General features: G+C 39.5%; 1 protein-coding gene across 5 annotated transcripts; it reads left to right on the forward strand.

Moving 5' to 3' along the window:
* The first annotated feature begins 1,182 nt into the window (after positions 1-1,182).
* On the forward strand, positions 1,183-22,618 carry NDUFAF6 (NADH:ubiquinone oxidoreductase complex assembly factor 6). Of its 5 annotated transcripts, XM_034422463.3 has the most exons (9): positions 1,183-1,590; positions 3,269-3,368; positions 5,600-5,722; positions 7,367-7,423; positions 8,724-8,826; positions 9,542-9,675; positions 12,977-13,078; positions 16,118-16,174; positions 17,603-22,618. In XM_034422463.3, the coding sequence occupies exons 1-9, from the start codon at positions 1,391-1,393 to the stop codon at positions 17,729-17,731; spliced, it is 1,005 nt and encodes a 334-aa protein (XP_034278354.1). In that variant the 5' UTR covers positions 1,183-1,390; the 3' UTR covers positions 17,732-22,618. The 5 variants fall into 5 exon arrangements, with proteins under 5 accessions (XP_034278354.1, XP_034278357.1, XP_034278356.1 ...); XM_034422466.3 differs by lacking the exon at positions 3,269-3,368 and having other exon boundaries at positions 1,303-1,590; positions 17,603-17,763; XM_034422465.3 differs by lacking the exon at positions 1,183-1,590 and having other exon boundaries at positions 3,269-3,372; positions 17,603-17,763.

Raw genomic sequence — 22,618 nt, forward strand, 5'->3', positions numbered from 1 at the left:
CTCCCCACTCCTGGGGGAAGGATATTACAAAATCTCCATTCCCAGCCCACTCTGGGGACAGCCAGAGGTGGTATTTGCCGGTTCTCCGAACTGCTCAAACTTTCTGCTACCGGTTCTCCAGAACCTGTCAGAACCTGCTGGATTTCACCCCGCCAACATCCCTCTCTCACTCTTCTCATATAATTTAAGATTAAAGAGATCAAATCAACATTTCCATCTACTACTGCATTCAGAGACTATTTTGTTAATCCTACGGAGGTCTAATCAGATAATCCTAACAAGTTCAGTGGGACTTCCTCTACAACTGGAACAAATCTCATGGGATTATAATAATAATATAAATATAATTAATATAACTATAATTAATAGAGGACGAATAGATCTTCGAGAATTTTGCAGAGAAACGGAAAGCAATGTCCATCAACGTCTATCGGGGAGAATCCGATGCTTAGCCCAGGAGTCTGCACTGGGACGCCCCTACCTTCCTGATTTCAAGGCAGAAAGCCCAGACGGGTTAAGACAGGGGTCAGCAACGTGCAGCTCTGGAGCCACATGCGGCTCTTTGGGCCCTCTGCTGTGGCTCCCTATCAGGTGATCTCACCACTGGCTGACCCTGCTCCTGCCCCTCACCCTCCCCTCCCAGTCACTCCTTGCCTGGCTTGAAAAGGTAAGGGCGACCGTGGGGGGATGAGAAAAGCGGCCAGGGCAGAGACAGAAAGACATAGAGAGAGGGGGAGAGAGAGAGACATAGAGAGATACAGGAAGAGAGGGAGGGAGGGGAGAGAGAGAGAGAGATGTCAAAGGGATTTTGTGGTTCCCAGTGTTTTTTAACAACTGGTTCTCTGCCCTAATGACCGGCTGGGTAGGGATGGGGGTGTGTGTCATGTGACTGCTGGAAGTGAGTGACATCAAGTTGGCCACGCCCACCCAGGTTTTAAACCTCGTGTTTTCTTTTCTGTGGGAAACGGTTCCAAATGGCTCTTTGAGTATTTAAGGTTGCAGACCCCTGGGTTAAGAGATAAGCCGGCTAGACCAGGTTTCTCCAACCTCGGGAACTTTAAGCCTGGCGGACTTCAACTCCCAGAATTCCTCAGCCAGCTTTGCCCTTGACGTAAAGCTTTGCTGGGGTGGTGGAATTCTGGGAGTTGAAGTCCGCCAGGCTTAAAGTTCCCAAGGTTGTAAGAGGTCTAGACTACCCATCCGATTAGGGAACAGCACGTGTAAACGAAGGAGGGGGGGGGGAGGCAGCTAAGCGTCCGATGATTGACCGCAGAGGCGGAGCCCTCCCTGTGCCTCCAATTACGTAACTGGGCCGTGAGAGAAAGAAGCGGCGCCGCGGGTTGTGATTGATAAAAGGGGGAGGGGGGAAGGGGCGTGGCCTTAAACAAGCATGGCGGCCTCCGCGGGCGCAGCTGCACTGGGCCGAAGTTCGCGCGCGGCTCTTTCACCTTGGACGCTGCGGGTGCCACGCGCCGGGCGCGGGCGGCTGCTGAGCCCCGCCGGCCTCGGAGGGCGGGCGCCGGCTGCCCTGGCCGCTTCTAGCCAGCCGAGTGCGGGAGGAGACGAACGCTACTGCCTGGATTTGCTGCGGTGAGGCCGGCGGCTGCTTCTTCGGGTTCCGCCGGGGTTGGGGGAAGGGTCGGAACTGGACTGGGCAGGATAAGCAGGGCAATTTCCCCCCCCTGCCGGGATGTGGTTTGCCACCGATTTGATTTGCATATATTTAGATCAGTGTGACGTCAGAGGCGCGAGACGTGTTCCAACCGCCCTTGAGCACGACCTGCAAGCCGCGAGGCCGTGTCTTAATGTTGCTGGGGGAGAATGCGTGAACTTTCTCCAGCTTCCTCTCCCGGGATTTAACATTTCTGTATTGCATTTATATCCCAGGCGTCTCCTCAAAGAGCCCCGGTGTCCCCCTTGTGCATTTGCACGCGTGCATTTGCACACGTGCCATTCCTAGTACAGTATCCGATGTGCTTGTCCTCTGGAGCAGGGATCTCCAACCTTGACAACTTGAAGCCTGGAGGACTTCAACTCCCAGAATCCCCCAGCCAGCAAAGCTGGCTGGGGGATTCTGGGAGTTGAAGTCCTCCAGGCTTCAAGTTGCCAAGGTTGGAGACCCCTGCTCCGGAGTGTCATCCCCTGATTTTTTTGCAGTGGTGACCACAGAATAAATAATTCACCCATTTTTCAGGTTTGTTCTTTATTTTTTTCCCAAGACAATACTGTTGTTGGTGTTGTTATTGTTCTGTCACTAAGTTGAGTCCAACTCTCGGACCAACCTCATGGGCCATAGCACACCACTGCTCCCTTAAGTGTATTCTAAAAGCATGTTGGGTAAAGCATATATATGGTATTGTACAATAAAACCATCTCCTTTTGTAGTCAAAGCTTTCTGATTATCTAAAACTAAAGAGGGAATGGCCAGAGAGATAGAATGTGTTGCCCTGTTTCAAACTTAATTTGGAACATATCTCTCTATTTAGAACTTCATTCCCCCCACCCCCGTAAACTTTGTATAGATCCTATTATACTTACTCTCTTTCTGTCATATGTACAGTATGTATGTAACAGTTCTACTGTTAAATTTGTTACTGCATTTGGTCTTACAGCTGTAATAAATTGATTTGATTTGACTTCATAAATGCAAGCCTTCATCTCTGATTTGAAATGGTACAACCCATTCCACCATTTCATTGCAATACATTTCAGCTTTGTGTCTGTTGGGCAAATAAACGAATGTTGCCGGAATTATTTTTTGATGACCAGCAAAAATGTGTTGCTTTTTAGAGATAGAGCCTATTTAATACTTTGTGGTTGTCTTCCGATAGCGCCAAGTTAATCTTGTAATAGCTTTTGAAGACATGATGTGCCTGTAACCTTAATTTTAAAATAAATCCTAGGCACTGTGTATTGAGTATATACTTCTACTTTAGAACAGGAATGGGCATCCTGGTACTGAATGCTCCTGAAGAACTGGACTACAATTCTCATTAGCCAGCCTGCAAATCAGTGCTTTATGGTTCTAAGAATGGTAAACTGGACCATATGGAGAGTACCAGTTTACATCCCCTTGATTTAGATAATAACTGCAAAATGATTTTTGTACTCTGCTTAGAATCACATTCTGTGAGGTGGGCAATCATGTCAATTTGATTAATAAATAAAATTAAAAACATAATTGAATTGAGACACTTTTTATCTGTTCCACTGGCTAAATGAGCTTGTAATGAAAGCAAATGCTCTTATTTATTCTTTGTATATCTAGAAAACGGGATTATGAAGGCTTCCTCTGTGCATTGCTATTGCCTGCAGAATCACGTGCCTCTGTCTTGGCCCTGAGAGCCTTCAATGTAGAACTGGCTCAGGCAGGTATTAAAATATCCATTATACAACACAATGTTAACATTAAAAAAAAAACAAACCTCTAAAAATCCCAAACATGAAGTTCGTGTTTTTTCCTGTCAGTTACTGTCTTGCCAAGTATTAGTCAGCAATACCAGGCTGGCTAAAATAGATTATTGACTTACATATGAAAACATGACAATAAAAGTAATTCCTAACATGTATATGCATTACTTTGACAAATATGCAAAACAATCCTCCAATCTTATAAAACTGTGCAAGGTGTACAAAATAAATCGTTTGGGTACTTTATAATCTTTTTAGGATTCTGTCACTATGAATAGATATTTGTCTGTATCATTCTGTCGTAATTTAGGAACAAATGAAAATAATACTGATTTTAATGAATTGCTCTGGAATATTCCATTATTTGCTTTTGATATATTCAACTGTCCCTTTAGAACAGGGGTGTCAAACTGGCGGCCCGTGCAGGCCACACACACACCCTGGCTCCGCAAAGGCAAAAAAGTCACAATACGTGATGTCACATGACGTGATCGAGTTTGACACCCGTGCTTTAGAATATGTATCCTGATACTTTTAAGTAGCTATTGACCAATCTTTAAGAAAGTGGTTATAGCTATAGAGCAGGGATGTCAAACTCGATTTCATTGAGGGCTGCATCAGGGTTGTGTTTGACCTTGGAGGGCCGAGGTGGGCATGGTCAGGGTGGGCATAGCCATCTCGACATCACTCGTGTTGGGGGCTTCTGTGGTGGCCCAAACGCTCTGCCAGCAAAAACAGCTTCCAAGCTCCATTTCAGCTATGATGGCCTCCTGCAACCCTCTGTCAGCGAAAACGGAGGTCGGGAAGATCGCACGCAACTGTCCCAAGCTCCGTTTTCAGCTGTGATGATCTGCAACCCTCTGCTAGTGAAAACGGAGCTCGGAAGGGCCACATGCAGCTCTCATAAGCTCTGTTTTCACTGGCAGAGGCACTGCAGGCCAGTCCTTCACTGTTTCCAGGGCAATCCCACGGATCTAAGCACCTCGCTGGCTGGATCCCACCCCCGGGCCCTGAGTTTGACATCCCTGCTATAGGAATGAAGGAAATAGATTATCTGAACCTGTTTAAGTCAGTTTTCAAGGCTGGGTTTGGCACAGGGGTAACTGATTGCTTTTGAGAGAAGAGATAAATGAATAAAATCACATTATGAGTTATCATTATGTAAAAATCAGGCTTTTGCTTTAATACTTTTGTCCCAAATTAAATGTTAATTGTATCCAGAAATTATATGCTAAACAGATAGGTTAGTGTGACATTGCTTGTCCCATAGAAAGAGTTTGAATAAATATTTTGGTCGCAAGCTATAATCAGCAGCTGTAATAATAGTCACTATTGAAAAAATTGGTATCTCCAAGTCAATGAGTCTTTATTCTTGAAAAACAGTACCAAAATCTGACCAAAATCATTTCAAAGTTGAATTTAGAAGGTACATATCCAAACTAAATCTGAGTACAACAATAGCCAAGGCTGATATTGCCTTCAAATTGCCTATTTGCCTTTTTACAGACCAGGAATAACTATGTTTGTTAGATAAGCTTGAAATGTTTTCTTGCTTATCTTCTACTAACTACTACTACTAATAATAAGTGGATTAAGAACAGTTGAAAGATGTTATCAGCCTAATGATTAGTTGGGAACTTTATCAACATAATCCTTCCAGAAAGTAAGAAAATTTGGTTTAACAGATTAACAGAGCTGGAAGGGACCTTGCAGGTCATCTAGTCCAACCCCCTGCCCAAGCAGGAGACCCTACATCTGCCTCTACCTAGAATCGAACTCACAACCTCCCAATTGTGAGGCAAGAGCTCCACCTCTAGGCCATAGCAGCTGGGCTAATTATATATTTCATTTATAAATTACATATTATGGTTGATAGCTTCCTAATTTTAAAATGATTAAATCTTTGCAAGCTCTTTTTAATACCTGAAAACTTGGGATTTCCTAGATCTTCTCTTACTTATATCTTTGTCATCTACTGAGATCTATTGTAGTTGTTTGCAAATAACTAAGAGTGGAGCCTCTCTCCTCTCCCCATGGTGGGATTCCTCATTCATGGAAGAATCCTGTGTATCTACAACAGGCTGCTCTTTTTCACATCTCCTCCCTTTGTTTAAGCAATATCATATATTTGATGTGATTAAAAAAGCAGGGTAATTGGACTATCACTCCTATTCTGTTTCTGTTCCAGATTAGAGACTCTGTAACTGAGAAGACAATTGGTTTGATGCGGCTAGAGTTTTGGAGGAAAGCTGTAGAAGATATTTACCAGGATAATCCACCACAACAACCAGTGGCAATAGAGTTGTGGAAGGTATAAGGCTAAGCAGTGAATTAAATATTTTTTCGGGTAACTGAATGCCACCCTGAGCAGTACACAAAGCTAGAATCTTCTTATTTTTTTCCCCCTTTGGGATATTTTTTTTTTTGAACAAGTGGAGTTGATGGGGTGTTCTCTGAGTTATGAGTTACATTAGCCCATTTTAGCTTTATATTAATGTTTCTATATTTTGCATCTCACAGTGGCAAAAAAAAATAAAAATCAATGCACCCAAGTTTTGTCAATGCTGGTCAGCAGTATAAGGTGGGGTAGAAAAAAAAGGAATAGGTGGGTCAAATGTTTGGTATAGCATAGCCTTTACATTTTAAATTGTTTGTAATTATAGTGCTTTTATATTTGTGGGAAATGCTCTTGGAAAGTTTTTATCAGCTGGCTTGAAAAGAATTGGATTTAAGATAATGGAGAAATTAAATTCAGGAAATGGAAAAATATCTTCCACGTTGTAGGGTAGATACTTGGGTGTGACCCTTTATCAGGAAGAAATGGGGAGAGGCAACTGGGCACTCTGATGCAAATGATGCCCTCTTTCCTTGGAAAGTAAACAAATAGTGCCAATCGTTCTGATAGATTGCCTAATCTTTTCCAGGGTGACCTTCAGGTTTTTCAGAGGAAGTTGCCTGTCCTTTGGTCCCCATATAAATTAGAACCACCTGTCTGGCTTCACATCAGTAAAATAGAGTTTCAGATAAAAGTTTTCCTGAATATAACATTCACTTACTCAGTCACCAGTTACAGCTTTGCATTCCAATTTTACCTGCATCTCTATTATCCACAAATCTGTAACGATTCCTAGGAATCTTCTCTTGTAAAAATTGTTGCAGATGTTCAACTTAATTGCTCGTGACCTCACATTTAAGAGGGTTGTAGTTGCTTTGCAGATCAATTCAGAGCAGCAATTTACAGATAATCCTAGAGTTATGACGGTAATTGGGAGTGGAATTTCTGTCACTAAGCGATGCAGTTGTAAAGCATGACGTCACATGTTAACTGAATTCCACCAGCCTTTAGCCAAGACTTTCTGGGCTTGATCCCTCCAGGGCCTGAGCCTCAGTTCTTCTAAAGTAAGGAACTGCCTCCCCTTTAGTTCCCCAGACTGTTTGTTCTCTCCCATCTGCAGGGCAGTAAGCAGCTCCAAAACCATGTGCCCCTGGATTAATTACTTCCCTACAACTCACAGGCAACGTGGCATGCTGTGGCTTTAGAGGTGCGCAAAACCTCAGCTGCTTCTAGGAGCCACCCTAGACTTGTTGTGGCTGCAGTCGCCTTCACCACCTGGCACTCTGAGGCCTCTGCTATAATAAGACATGGCTGTTTTTAAGATTCAAAGAGAGGTGATTTGAATTTCACGTGTTGAAAGAGATGTACAGCCCTGTAGCCCAGCCAGGATAGCAATATATCTTTCACTGCATTTATTTATTTATTTTCAAAAGCTGCACCACCTCTCACTTGATTAAATTGTCATTTCAATCCCCTACAGCATCAGATTGCTGACTGTTGAAAATGGAATGTTAGATTAAATAAGCTTTTAAAATAAACTAGCAGTGGTGTTTATCTTGGTTTGATTTTTTTATTTCTTCTTGTTTTCTACATGAGTATATCCTGTTCATCTGATTTTAGGCTGTTAGGAGGCAAAACCTGACCAAAAGATGGCTTATGAATATTATTGACCAAAGGGTAAGTTTTACATTATTTTCAAAAAAGAAAAATTCCCCCTTCAGTATTCTTGAATAACCTGAATAAAGAGAAGTCCTTGTAACTGAATTCTATGTTGAGGGTTATGTTTTTGCAATAAAATACTTAGTGTCTTTTTGCAATAACAATCTCCAGAACAATTTGAAATGAGCCATAACATTTAATATAGAACTCATAGACATGTATAGCAGCATTCTGTAAGCTTTCTTTACCATTTTTTTCAAAAAATGTGACTGAATGTCATGGTAAAGATGCAATTGCAACCACTGTGGGAAAATGCTTAATTTTGAAAGGCTGAAAAATGTCCTGAAGTGTTTATTGTACTGTAAGAGACTATAATATACTGTATTTGCATTAGGAATGTATTTTTAAATATTTTATAAAGGTAATATAAACTGCAGTATGAACAAAATATCGAAAATAAATGCGGGTTATGATTATTACTGTATTTTTCTTCCCTGGTGATTTTAATTCAGTTTCCATAAACATGCAAGATTTTACTGTATTATGAAAGGTAAACTAGCTGAGTTAGATTGATATTTAGGAAACTACATAAATGTCTTGATTTCAGTCCCTCAGAGATTATGCAAGTGGCTATTGAGAAATGCTTATTGGTTTTGTACTAATAAATAACGAGTTAATAAACTGATTAACCAGTTTAATTACAGAGCTCAGTGGAAGATATGGTCTGCATAGTAGAGGCATCGTGAGCTTCTGTCTTTGCTGAAAAAAATTGTCAATCTATATATTCCTTTTATTTTCAATCTGATTGACTTTCAAAAAGTATCTAGCATTACCTTGAGCTATTTAATCATTACATTAGCAGGCAGCTCAATAATACCTCTTTCCATTAGCAGATTCCAGCTGTTTCAGAGGTACACAATTAACTGCATAATAGGATCAATTTCCAAGGCTCCTCTATTTACAATGACTGTACATAAAGGAGACCTGTGTTCTTTCTAGCTGAGAGGAAAATTTGTAAAGGTAAAACATCATCTCCTAAACATGTTTATATGCTTCTAGTAAAGATTAAGACTTCTTTTGTTCTTGATGCTTAGCAACTCCTTTCCCTCTGTTTTTTTTTCTTTCCTTATTTTTCTCCTCTCTTTTTTAAACAAAGGAAACGACAGTGATTTAGTTTAGGAGGAAAAATAATCTACATGTCCCCAACTCAGAAGATAATGCTTTCTTTTAATAAAAGTGACATCCTTCTATTTCTTAAGTTAACTTCAGTGATTGGTTGTTCAATATATACTTCCCCCTTTTGTTTTCAAACGCACAGGAAAAGAATCTGGATGACCGAGCTTATCGGGATATCAGTGAACTTGAGACCTATGCTGAAAATACACAGAGCGCGCTTCTTTATCTCACCCTAGAAACACTTGGTAGGTGCACTCTTGATTCCTCTGGCACTTGCCACATGGATGGATGTACCAATGTAGGCAGTCTTTGATTTATGACCACAATTGAGCCCAACATTTCTGTTGCCAACCAAGTTAAGTGAGCTTTGCCCTAGTTTTATATAACTTTTCTTCCCACAGTTGTTAAGTGAAGGAACATAGTTGTTAAGTGAATCTGGCTTCCCCATTGACTTCACTTGTCAGATGGTTGCAAAAAGGTGATCGCATGACCCTGGGATACTGCAACTGTCACAAATGAGTCAGTTGCTAAGTGTCTGAATTTTTATCACTTGACTATGGAGGTGCTGCAGTGGTCTCAAGTATGAAAAATACTCATTAGTTACACTGCGTTGTAACAGTCACTAAATGAATGGTTGTAAGTCTACCATAGTTTTTTTGCTCATGGCCTACCTATGTGATTGCATTTTCTTACAGGGTAACTATGTTAATACATGCAATTATCACATGTACAATTTAAGATTACAGTTGGCCAGTAAAAGGCAGAGATCTTCTTTTTCCCACTCCCCAATAATAATGAAGTTCTGTTTCTAAGCATCCGACAAATGTGGAAAATCCAAATATACTGTTTGCATTTTTATATTGTTCTTTAAACAATGTCTTACCTATCAGTTCTGACTAGATTTTGCTGCCTTGCCATTTCAATAAGCATCCTTTAGGCTTATCTTTTCTCTATTTACAGGTGTGAGGGACATCCATGCAGACCATGCAGCCAGTCACATAGGGAAGGCACAAGGCATTGTAACGTGTTTAAGGGCAACTCCATACCATGCTAGCAGAAGGAAGGTGTTTCTTCCCATGGATATTTGCATGCTGGTAAAACAGTAAAGCTGAGATCCAGTTTTGTAACAATATTCATACTGTTGATGTCATGTTGATAGATCAGGTAGCAACATGCAAATTCTGCTGACAGTTGTGTGTCATTTCTATTTTTAATAGGATTTCAGAATTGGTCCTTCAATGGAAGTGCTTGTACATCATGACTTATATTTTGTTTTGGGAATAAGATTACTAGATGGGAAATTATTGGAACACTTGAAATCTAATCTTTAAAACACCTTATCGTTATTGTCCTCTTAGATGCCTAAAAACCTTGCCGTGACATTCCAGTTCATTTGTTGATCTCTATATCAAAAAATGATGCATACTGTATTTTTTGGAGTATAAGACACATCTTTTCCCACCCAAAAAGAGGGTAAAAATCTGGGTGTGTCGTATATTCCGAATGTAGCCCCGCCCAGCTTCTCAAACGGAGGTTTCAGAGGCTGAAAAAAGCATCAAAAACGAAGCTTCAGAAAAGAAGCCCCCAAACAGAGCTTCAGAAAAGAAGGCCCCAAACCGAGCTTCAGAGGCTTTTTTCCTGAAGCTCTGTTTCGGAGGCTTTCAGAGGCAGGAAAAAAAGTTTTTTCTGAAACGGGGTTTCAGAGGCAGAAAAAAAAGCAAAAAAAAAGCTAGGCACAGAGTTCACAACCAAGGAACCTGTTGTTAAAATTCACCTCTGGAAACAGCTGATTGGGGGTATTCCGGGAGGCTGATCCACCTGCCAATCAGCTTTTTTTTTATTTTCCTCCTCAAAAACTAAGGTTCATCTTATACTCCGGTGCGTCTTATACTCCGAAAAATACGGTACATGTTCTTTCTGCTTACAAGCTTAAAAACTTTATGTCTATATTTTCATTTATTTTTATGCATTCAGGTAGTCCTTGGTTAAACAACAATAACGGATTAGAATTTTGTTGCTAAGCAATGCAGTTCTAAAGCATGACAAAATATAACTGCATTGCTTAGTGATGGTAATCCTGGCACTCCCCATTGCCATAGTTAATCAGATCCCACCTGATCTTTAGGTGAGGATCCACCCCAATCCAAACCATTCCCAGGTTCGTTCCTCCCAGCCCTAAGCCTTGGTAAAATAAGCAACTGTCTCCTTTGCCTCCTCTTCAATTCCCCCCACCTGCATATCTCCTCCGCTTCTCTGCCCTTTTCGCCACTTGGCACTCCACCACTTCTGCCAGCCCTGTTCTCCACTCGCCCTGCTGCCCTGGGCTCTGCCTTCCAAAGCCCCACAAGAAGGCTGTATGGGATTTGAACAATGTGGCCTTGTGAAGAAGCCAACAGCTGCCTCACGAAGGCCAGACCAGGCACACCTCATCGGCAGTGGGAGGGAAGAAGATGGTAAAGGCCAGGTGGGGATGACAGGGCCAGTGGAATGCAGGGTAGCCAAAAGAGCAGATTTGTGGGGAGAGAAAACGGGTGAAGGGAGTTGAAGCACCCATATGGTTGTAAGTACAAGTGGATTGCCAAGTAATATGTTACTTGTTTGGGTGTACTGCAGTGGGTACAACTTTGCGAACCGAGCTTAACTGTTAAGGATTAAAATGAGGGTTTCTGCTACCAATAGACCGTGGTCCGATACGCAGACGAATGCATCAGCAAGAAATTGATTGAGCAGTCTAGAGAAACTATTTGGTTTAATAAAAACATATGAAAACAAAACCTACAAAAAGGCATCAACAGCCCATAGAATTCTCCTCACAGCAAAGTCCATTTAGCTCTTGTTCTTCCCAAGCAAGGGAGGCATCCAGCATTCTTCAGCAGCCTTCTCAGGAACAAGGCAATGATTCAGCTCTTTTAGCGACTTCAGCTCATAGTGACTTCAGCTGCTCAGCTCTCGGCTGGAGAGTCTCTGCTGGTTTCTCTCTGAGTCTCTCGAGGCTCTCAAAGCTCTGAAAGAAGTCTGTTCCTGCAGCTACTTATATACACCTTTCTGACCGTTGAAAAGTGCGGGAAACTCAGAGCCACGAAGCTGTGCTCTGATTGGTCCATTCAAACAGTTCACCAAATGATCAGTTAGTTGCAGCAAACATGCTGAGAGGTTTTTACCTCTAACATTAACTGTTATCATTTGTTCAGTACTGACATAAATTCAAACAGTTGCTAAATGAATGGTCATTAAGTGAGGGCCACCTGTATGCAGTTGCTGAAGACCAGAAGGCATTTGGCAGTGACATGGTAGCTATACTCGGGGCCAAAATGTTTAGCTATTTGTGTGTGTGTGTGTGAGAGAGAGAGAGAGAGAAAGAGAGGGAAATTGGGTATTGTTGAAATGGTTCAGAATTAGCACACACCTATATTCAGATTAAGGTAAAGGTAAAGTTTCCCCTCGCACATATGTGCTAGTCGTTCCCGACTCTAGGGGCTGGTGCTCATCTCCGTTTCAAAGCCGAAGAGCCAGGGCTGTCTGAAGTCGTCTCCGTGTTCATGTGGCTGGCATGACTAAACGCCAAAGGTGCATGGAACGCTGTTACCTTCCCACCAAAGATGGTCCCTATTTTTCTACTTGCATTTTTACATGCTTTCGAACTGCTAGGTTGGCAGAAGCTGGGATAAAGTAAGGGGAGCTCACGCGGCACTAGGAATTTGAACCGCTGAACTGCCGATCTTTCAATCGGCAAGCTCAACATCTTAGCTACTGAACCACCGCGTCCCTAACATATTCAGATTATATTTCTCATAATTTGAGGAGGCTCCAGAAATGGTACTGGAAGCTGCATACCTGCTACCCAAGTGTGCAATAGGTATACGGAGGAGCAAGGCTACCCAAACTTTAGCTGGTATTTATATTTCTTATTAGTAATTTCACATAATGGAGCAAATTAGAACTGTTAATCTCTCAGCTCCTTGCTTAATGTAATATTTACCTCATTCACATTTTTGTTCCTGAGAAAAACATTAAAGCATTTATTCATTCCTTTCATATTTTATTGACTCAGTGACACGATGCTTTGTAATAAAGCCTTTCCCACTGTGCTACTATTTAGATGTGTTCAGCTGCCACTGGTAATTCTCTGCCAAAGATTGGCAAAGGCTATTGTAAAACCTTCCTGAAACCAAGAGTGTTTTATGAAGGGAAATTACTGTGGAATTTTCTGTTGACATAAACATAAGATCACACTTTCTGAACTATCCTTAAGACTTCAAAAGATATCACGTTATATAGTATATATAACATGTTTATCTATCCATGTAATATACCTTCAGAACAGTAGTATATGCTTCCAGTGTATTTCCCAGGAACATTCAAAATTTGTTCCTGTTTTCCTTCCATGTATGTCAGCATGGTGTTTCACAAGAGGACTTCATAAGAAACAATGAGGCGAAGAAAATAAAAGATACTGTATATGACATTGCAAGTCAAGCCCATGTTCATCTGGAACACGTGAGTGTCTGGATTTTATCAAAAATTTCATTATCAATATTGTAGACCAGCAATCTCCAAATACATGAGGACAGAATTCCTCTCCAGCAATGGATAGTGGACATATTGGCTGGTAGTACACTTACTGTATTGGGGAAGGTTAATGTAAACCATAGTGGAACTTGGATAACTTAAGTTGTACAAATGGACAGATTCCAAGAACCCCAAATTTAAAAAAAAACTGGCTTCCTCTGGTTGGACATGAGAAAAAAAGACAAGTTTTGTTACCATTAATTGTATATTTGTGCCTTGTTTGAAAATAAAGCTGGATGCTGGAATTTTTGAATTGTAACTTTAAACTTTAAAAATAAATATTAGCGTTTAGAGTTTTGTGATACTGGCTCTTTGGAATAAGTGTTTCCTGTCCAGACCGTTAGAAATAATATTGACAGTAATGCTTCTTTTGTTTACTTTGTCCCCTCTTTGATGGGAGTTCTGCCATACAAAGATTTCATTTTTAATACTGTAGGTCAAATCCTTACCCATGGCAGAACAACAGCTGCAAAGCAGCAGTTTGATCCTCCAGTGAAAAAGTGTACATTAGAGAAATTGTGTAGCAAATGTATACATTGGGGGAAATACAGGCAAAGATGATTACTTGGGAAATAGCATTTATAAAATGTGTTTACATTTTGGAACATGTGTAGTGTGTTTAGTTCACATAGACTTTAGAAGAAAGCATGCAAACTAATATGGAGAAAGTATGAGTTAGATATGCAGTTACTGATTAGTATAAAGGAAAGTTACATGTAAATAAATGTTGCAACTACTGTAGTTACAAGCAGTTGTTAGGAGCATATTCTTCAATGGCCAACAGAGGGCGAAATCCATCTGCTTTTAAGCTTACATAAATTATTTCCATGTTATGATGTCAAAACTCTATGTAGCCTTGATAAATATAATTCCTGCTAATGTTTTGTTTTTCCCTTCTCCTCTTCTCTGCCTTCCATGCCTAATTTAATACTGCAAATTGGGGAGGGGGGAGGGGTTTGTCTTTCTGGTGATAGATAGCGGAAGAACTCTGTAGATCAGGAAACACTCATTTTGATCCAAGATTTCATTTCTCAGTCTCTCAAAAGCAGGAGTTTGAGACATACAGGTAGGCCTTGAGTTAAGTTGCTCACTAAGCAACCATTTGAAGTTACAAAGCACCCTCAAAGGTTCTTATGGCCTAGTTCTGATGGCTACTCCCCCTGTTTCATAACCGCATTTTGGTTGCTTGGCAACCAGCCAGCATTTACAGCCATATGGTTATATGATTGCTGTGTTCACTTAACAACTACTTCAAGAAAAGGTTATAAAATTAGATCAAAGACTCAGCATAAATTTAGGATTATCTGTACAGATAGTCCTCAGTTTAGGACTACAATTGAGCCCCAAATTTCCATTGCTTCAGTTGTTAAATGAGTTGTGCTTCATTTTACAACTTTTTGGTCACAATTGTTAAGCAAATCACTGCAGTTGTTAAGTGAATCATGCGGTTGCATAGAAATGATCTCTGCAGTTCTACAAAGTAGTATATACTTTCTGACTTCTAGCATAACTGGAAAAGAGAAGAAAGCAGAGCAGAATTACTACAATTACTTTGGTTTGTGTGGCTCTGTTGATTCATTAGGATAAAAAAAAATAAAGCTGTGGGGATGCTTCCAACTTGTGCAAAGGGTACGAGAAAGTGAGGTTATTAACAGGAGCAAAACTCTGAGTAAGAGCAAAAGTAGGCTTCCTTTCTGTGGGTGGCATTAAAGTTGTGAAACGTCTTTACACTTTGGGAAGTGAAACTAACTTGAAAAGAAGGAAAACTTTTTGGACGTTCAAAGTTAAACTCGGAGTAGGAAGGTCCAGGCCAGATTTTGTGCTGATGTATATGTCACAAATTGGAATGAAATAACACTGTCGATCACCCGTCACCCTAATTGCTCTATCCCTGATTTGCTGGCTATGCTAATAGTGAAGAGTGTGGCTTTTGATAGGGAAGTGAAAAGATACGATTCACAGGTGAGGGAGGGAGGAAGGAAGGAGTTTCGTGATCATGTCTCTCGTAGTCAGAGGCAATTACCAGACAGGAGTAGGAGGATGTTTCTCAACAATATGCTGTTATCTTTTTTTCATAATCTGATGCTCTTGTCTTTCAAAAGAGACATTCTTCTGATTTGCAATATATCAGAAATGATGAAATTTATAGCTAACCCAGATTTCTGATACCCAATGCAATACACATAGTCCTCAAAGTACGATCAGAAATTCTGTTGCCAAGCAATGGGTTAAGTGAGTCTGTTTGGCCTCACCGTTGACTTTGCTTGTCAGAAGCTCCCTTGGATCGCAAAGGACTATGATATGACCCTGGTGTACCTACAGCAAAATTCAGGTGCTTGCCAGTTGCCAAGCACCTGAATTTTGACCACATGACTGTGGGGACACTGTGATGGTCATAAGTCTGAGAACCGGTCATAAGTCATTTTTTCAGTGCCATCATAACTTAAAAAGAATGGCCATAAATCAAGAACCCCACCTGTAAATTTTCCAAATGCTGTACATTTCTTAAAAGGAGTTTTCTCTTTATAAGGTATTTTCCATTTAGGGTTAAGGAATGTGGGGAGGGGGCAGTTATTATACAATGTCTCTCGTTCACCCAGACAGCCAATTCTTTATAAACGATTACAATTTTCTTTAACAATAACCTTCTATGAACATATAATCTCTGCGTAATCATTTTTTTAAAGTTATATTTTCCACTGGCACTAGAAACGTAAGTCATGTCCACTATTTATCTGCTTTTCTTTCTCCTTTTTAAAATCTTAACTGCGAGCTCTTTCTACTCACATCTCTGTTTCCCACTTTGTCTTAGCTTTGAAGTATGTATGAAGGTGCCCAGTTAACTCTTTTCTTCCTTTTGTAGAATAACAATTTACCATTTCATCCCAGAATCTAATTCATGAGAAAGCGTCTCGCCTTGACACATTCCTTAATTTTAAATGCATCCTTTTGTCTGTTTCTTTCCAGGCTAGGTCCTTCAAGAAGAATGTCCCTGCCAAAGCATTTCCTGCCTTCCTTTGTACTGTAAGTGGCTGTATTGCTTTTTTTTTTTTAATTCACAAAAAATTGTGATCATTCATGTATTCAGCCTTCAAAGACCATTCTGAGACTATGTCTGAACTACAAAGCCTTATGACAAATATCTAACGACATTATCAGATAGTTTTGCTTATTCACCTATCCCCTTTGGCTTTTCTTTCATAACATTTGATTTAATCAAGTGTTCTGGTAAACACTGTCTCATTTTGACATAATGATGTGTTAACACAAGCACAATGTAGATTGGGATTTTTTTTTAAAAAAAAAGTACAGTCAATATGGTTGTGATTTCTAAATTGTCTAAAGTTGAGATGGGAATCCTTTCCCAAAACTATTTTTTTGGGTCTCCAACAGTTACAAGGAATGTTGGGGTGTTGCAGTGATATAGATAGGATCAAATTTCGCCATCTGGCTTTTTATTAGGAAGGAAGGTTGGGCTTTTCTTTCCAAGTAAAATAACTATGTTAAATGTATCAGAAACTTAATTTAGCTAGTCCTCAACAACAGTTCATTTAGTGACTGTTCAAAGTTACAACACTGAAAAAAGTGACTTGTGATCATTTTTACACTTACGACCATTACAACATTTCCATGGTCACCTGATCAGACACTTGGTAACTGACTCATATTTATGACGATTGCCATGTCTGATGGTCATGTGGTCACTTTTTGTGACCGGACAAGCAAAGTCAATGGGGAAGCTAGACTCACTTAACAACTGTGTTACTAATTTAACAGCTGCAGTGATTCACTTAACAACTGTGGCAGGAAAGGTTGTAAAATGGGGCAAAATAATTTAACAAATGTTTCACTTAGCAACAACAATTTGGGGCTCAATTGTGGCTATAAGTCAAGAACTGTCTGTAGCTAGTTTGTGTTTGTGAGAGTAACACTTCCACTGTACAGAGTGAAATTTAAAGTTTCTATCTGAAAACTAAATATGAATTTCATATTCTACTACCCTGTTTCCCCTAAAATAAGACATCCCCTGATAATAAGCCCAATCGGGCTTTTGAGTGCATGTGCTAAAATAAGCCCTCCCCGAAAATATTTAAACGCATGCACAGCTGGTCCCCGCCATTTCCTCTGGTTAGGATGACAGAGCTGGAAATCAGGTAAAGCGGCAAGAGGAGCCCCGTCTTGCTCCACGCGCCCCAAAATAATAAAACCTCCCCGAAAATAAGGCCAAGCATTTATTTCGGGGTTCAAAAAAATATAAGACAGGGTCTTATTTTCAGGGAAACACGGTAGCATGACATAGTGTCCTATAAATCAGTGTTCCATTTGCCATTAATACATTGGCATTTTATAGCAAGAATAACAATAATTATTGTTTATATATTTCATTGTTTATAATATATTTAATGTATTGTTTATATATAATAATTATTATTATATCCTCTTTCTCTCCAGGTTGCTATAGAAGATTATTTACATAAAATACAAAAAGCTGACTTCAATGTATTTCATCCAAGTTTGCACCAGAAGAGCACTTTACTACCTTTGCATTTATATATTAGATCATGGAAAAAAGCTTATTGAAAAATATAAGATTGAGTCTTTCTGATTGAGAATTATTATTATTATTATTATTTTCATTCACATGGCAATGTTATATGGATGATATATCCAGGCTCTTTTTTTCACATTTAATCCAATCCCTGATCTCACAACAACCTTATGAAATACATTTGATAAATCAGTAACTAACCCACTGTCACAGAGTAAACTGCATGACTGAGTCTGTATTTGAATGCAAGTGTTGTCATCCAAATCCAATTCTATCCATGACACCCATCATCATAGAACTTGAGGGTTCTTTAGCAACTTTCTATCCAGGGACTAATTAAACGGAGCAGTGGTGGGTTTCAAAAATTTTTACTACCGGTTCTGTGGGTGTAGCTTGGTGGGCTTGGCTTGGCTTGGTGGATGTGACAGGGGAAGGATACTGTAAAATCCCCATTCCCTCCCTACTCCAGGGGAACGATACTGCAAAATCCCCATTTCCTCCCGATCAGCTGGAACTCGGGAGGTAGAGAATAGATGGGGGCGGGGCCAGTGAGAGGTGGTATTTAGCGGTTCTCCAAACTACTCAAAACTTCTGCTACCGGTTCTCCAGAACTGGTCAGAACCTGCTCAAACCCACTTCTGAAACGGAGCCTTGCTTAGGTTCAGCCAGGTGTTTGTATCAATTACAGGTAGTCCTCGATTTATGACCACAATTGAGCCAAGAAATTATGTTGCTAAGTGACAAGTTTGTTAGTTGAGTTTTGCCCCATTTTGCAACTTTTCTTGCCACATTTATTAAGTGAATTCCTGCAGTTGTTAAGTTAGTAATAGGTTGTTAAGTGAATCTGGCTTCCCCATTGACTCTGCTTGTCACAAGGTCGCAAAAGATGATAACATGACCATGGGGCACAGCAATGGTCATAAATATGAACCAGTTGTCAAGCATCCGAATATAAATCATGTGACCATGCGGATGCTGCAAAGGTCATAAATGTGAAAAACGGTCATAAGTCACTTTTTCAGTGCCGTAACTTCAAAAGGTCACTTAATGAACTGCTGTAAAGTGAGGATTACCTATACAGATTAAAACACAGACAGCAAAATTTGACAAAATGAGTATACAGTTTTCTAGTTAGCATAGGCATTGTGGAAATCCTGGGAGCTGAACATTGGACATTTGACAAATGTCTAGATTGAGGAGAATGTTCTATAGGATGCTGATTTTTTACTTTTTTAAAAGATTGTTTGCATGCCTTAACTTGTTAAAATGTTTCACTACTGCTTTTCACCAGAAATAGTAATTTACAAAAAACAATAGCATGCAAAAAGAAAGCCCCCACATGCAAATTTAACAAAATAATATGCTTAAAAGCATGAAACACAAAAACCTGAAAAGTATGCAGATTATATATTTTCACTTATATGTGCCGGTCATAAATCCCTACAAAAGAGAAACCAAAAAAAAAAGTTATTTTCTAGCAACAGTAGTTTGGCTAATTAATTGGCTGGTACTTGGTTAATGTGAACTGTAACTGTATTCTGTGGATAACTAACTAACAGTATGTTAGTTATCAAATGTGCTTCTTTCACAAGATACTTAGAAAATATTTGTGAATGTGTGTGTGCATGTGCACCTTCAAGTCAGTTTTTTTTTTATTCCTAGTGACTACCCGGATAGGTTCTTGAACTTGCTTGGCAATATGTTGGAAGTAGCTTCCCATTGCCTCCTTCCTAGGGCTGAGAGAGTGACTGGCTCAAAATCACCCAGCTAGCTTCATGCTTAAAGTGGGACTAGAATTCACCATCTCCCAGTTTCTAGCCTGATGCCTTAACCAATATATCAAAAAATACGAAAAGAAAAAGATACTGTTAACATGCTAACATAAAAATGCATATTTTTAAAATTTCCTTTACAGAACTATGTAGATGCCTGCATTTTCAGTTATGATTTCATTAGTAGCACAGGAAACAAATATATTTATTTATTTACAAAGTTAAATGGCTGCCAATCTCATACAATGTTTTCAGGTGACACACACATTTTATAACATTTTTAACTTGCAAATACTTTCAACTTTTGCTGCTGGATGAAACACTCTTTCAAAATTGGCCAGTAGAAATATCTGTTTGGCTTGCAAACTTTTTATATCATTCAGACATTTGATATGGAAACTTTTCTAGTATGATGTGCAGGAATTAGTGTTATGATTTGTTGGTCGAATCAATACAGTTCATTCTCAGATGTTTGCTTTATGAATAGACAGTTGTATTGGAATAGCTTTACTATGGAATTGTTTTTTTAAAAATAGTATTTCTTTGACAGGGTGTGCCTAGGAAAGAATTTTATATATCTCAGAAATCAACCAAAGTTTGAACATCAGTTGGCTCAGGAGAATAATATTAATTACACTTTGGCCTATGCCTGTTAAATCTTGACCAGATAAACTGAGAGGTTGGGATTGATGAAGAAGCTTCAAAATCTGTTTTCTATGCAAATAATACCCATTTGAATCTACAACATTTCAAGAAAAGTTTAGAAAGTTTCATTTTCTGAAACACAGGAGACCTGGTACCAGCAACTATAATTAACACTGCCCTAAAATAGACTAGTGGTTTGACTCAGAAGAAATTGTTCTTCATTTTACTTAGGCTCAGATAGTCTTAAATCTTTTGCAGTCTAGCTGCAAAAGGCAAGAAATGATTCCTTGTGTGATGGAAGGCAAGGAGGTGTAGTAAAACCCAGAGAATATGCATGAGCAGACAGGAGCCAGTAAACAGGATGTGAGTTCAGAAAATTGCAACAGAAGTCATGTGAGATTGTAAGGTTTTAAAGAATAATACAATACTGTGTCAAAGTGCAGGTATTCCTGGCTATGGACTCTGTAATCAACAGAAGCTAAGTAGGTGAAATTTGTCATCTTCAACCCCTAATTTCCCTTCTCTCAGGAAACTGCCTAGAATTCTCCCTGTGGATGAACACAAGGAGGCAGCTTGTGACAAGTATTTTTCCTTGTGCTAATCATTTACAGGCTGATGGGTTAATTTCTTCCTTCTGTTTAAAAGAGTTAGCTAGCCTATCTATGCATCATTTCCTCCAGCAATCCTTCCATCTTCTGGCCTCTTTCTCCTCTTTTTAGTATACATGAATATCTCTGCTTTCTCTGATATTATTTTTTTTAAGATGTCCTGTATTCTGAATGGAAAAATATTGAACTGTACAGGTAGTCAGTCCTTGCTTAACAACTGCCCTGTGTTTAGTGGCGGTTTAAAATTATTCTGGTACTGAAAAAGCATGTTTATGACTGGCCCCCACTGCAGCATGCCCATGGTCGTGTGATTGTGATTCCAGCACTTCAGAACCGGTGGTGTTTGACTGTCGTAGCGTCCTGTGGTCATGATTGCCATTTGTGCCTGTCACAGCTAACTTCTGACAAGCAGAAGCTGGCAATAAAATTGTAAGTTGTGGTCACGTCTCTTGCTTAACAACCATGGGTGATTCCCTTAACTATTGCAATGGAAGTGAGGTAAGGCCATTGTGGTCATGTGATATCTTGCTTAATGATTGTATCATTTAGTGACAGAGTTGTCAGGCCCAATTTTGGTTGTTAAGCAAAGACTAATTCATCTCAGCATTATCCCCATATAATATTGACTGATATCGACTAGAAACTTGATTAAAACCATAACCCAACATTGTCCTGCCTGGGATTCTCCAGTTTTGTTGGTCTACAATGCATGGTGAGGCATTCTGGGATTTGTAGGCCAATGTAGCTAACCCTCAAGTACAGGCCAACAGTCCTTTGCATGCAACAGAAGTAGCATAATAATTGGGAGGAATGTGAATGCAACCCCAACATCTTCATTTGATTTAAGAGATTGCTGTACAATTAGCACAAAGAACTGACCTAAAAAAGACATATCTTCAGGAACCAATGGCCTTGCTATGTTGCTGAATTACATGCATACTAGTGAAAGATTCTGGCAGTTCTGGTTCAGTGGCATCTGGAAAGCCATTTATTTCCCACCCATGTGAAAGAATTTGGGATATGCTTTTATCTGAATACATTTTACAATCCTACCTGTGAAGTCTGTGACCCGACCCAATTTTACTACTATTTTTAATGGTCATAAAAGTAAAATCAGTCATAAGTGTGAATCCAGATTAACCAATGGTGTATTTTGCGGGGCCACGGAATGGTACAACTGATGTAAGTTGGATCACATGACACGGGGGTGACAGTCATAAGTTCAAATTTAGGTTGTGAGTGACTTTTTGAAGGCTGTAATCAATTCAAATTGTTTTTACAAATGTACAAATTGTAAATTGATGGTATACGTTCTGCGTAAGTACAGTGTTTTCCACATCATATATTTGTGCTACCACATTTGAAACTGAGGGTCCTAATTATATAATGTAATGCAAACAAAATAATTATGAGAAAGAGATTTAAGATAATTATTTAGTACAATAAGTCAGCCCAAATTGCATATCAGAAATATATGTACTCAAGGAGCTGTAAACATATGCAACTGAGTAGTATATGTCATCAGAGCATAATATTCTGATATCTCAATCAGTATCCATTTGGCTGCAAAATGGCACATAAATTCACAAGGTTTGTGTGAATAAAAGGGTAGGGATGTAATCAATATATAAGAGCTTATACTGTAGTGCCTACAAGATCTCAATGATATTTAGCATCTTTGCTTACAGAATCAATCAAGAACATTCATTCATTCATTCATTGAATATCAATGTTGAAAGAGTTCTGTGTACTGATTCAGATATTTGCATGGCTCCCAAGAAACATTGTTCAGATATTTAAGATATATTATGTTTCTTAAGTTTAAAGAAATATTGAAGGCGCTTTGAAACACATTTGTTCATCACAGGAGGAAATAAAATATGTTTTGAAGCTA

The sequence above is a fragment of the Pantherophis guttatus genome, chromosome 3, assembly GCF_059756535.1.
Source record: "Pantherophis guttatus breed Tessera chromosome 3, ASM5975653v1, whole genome shotgun sequence".
NCBI classification, from domain to species: domain Eukaryota; kingdom Metazoa; phylum Chordata; class Lepidosauria; order Squamata; family Colubridae; genus Pantherophis; species Pantherophis guttatus.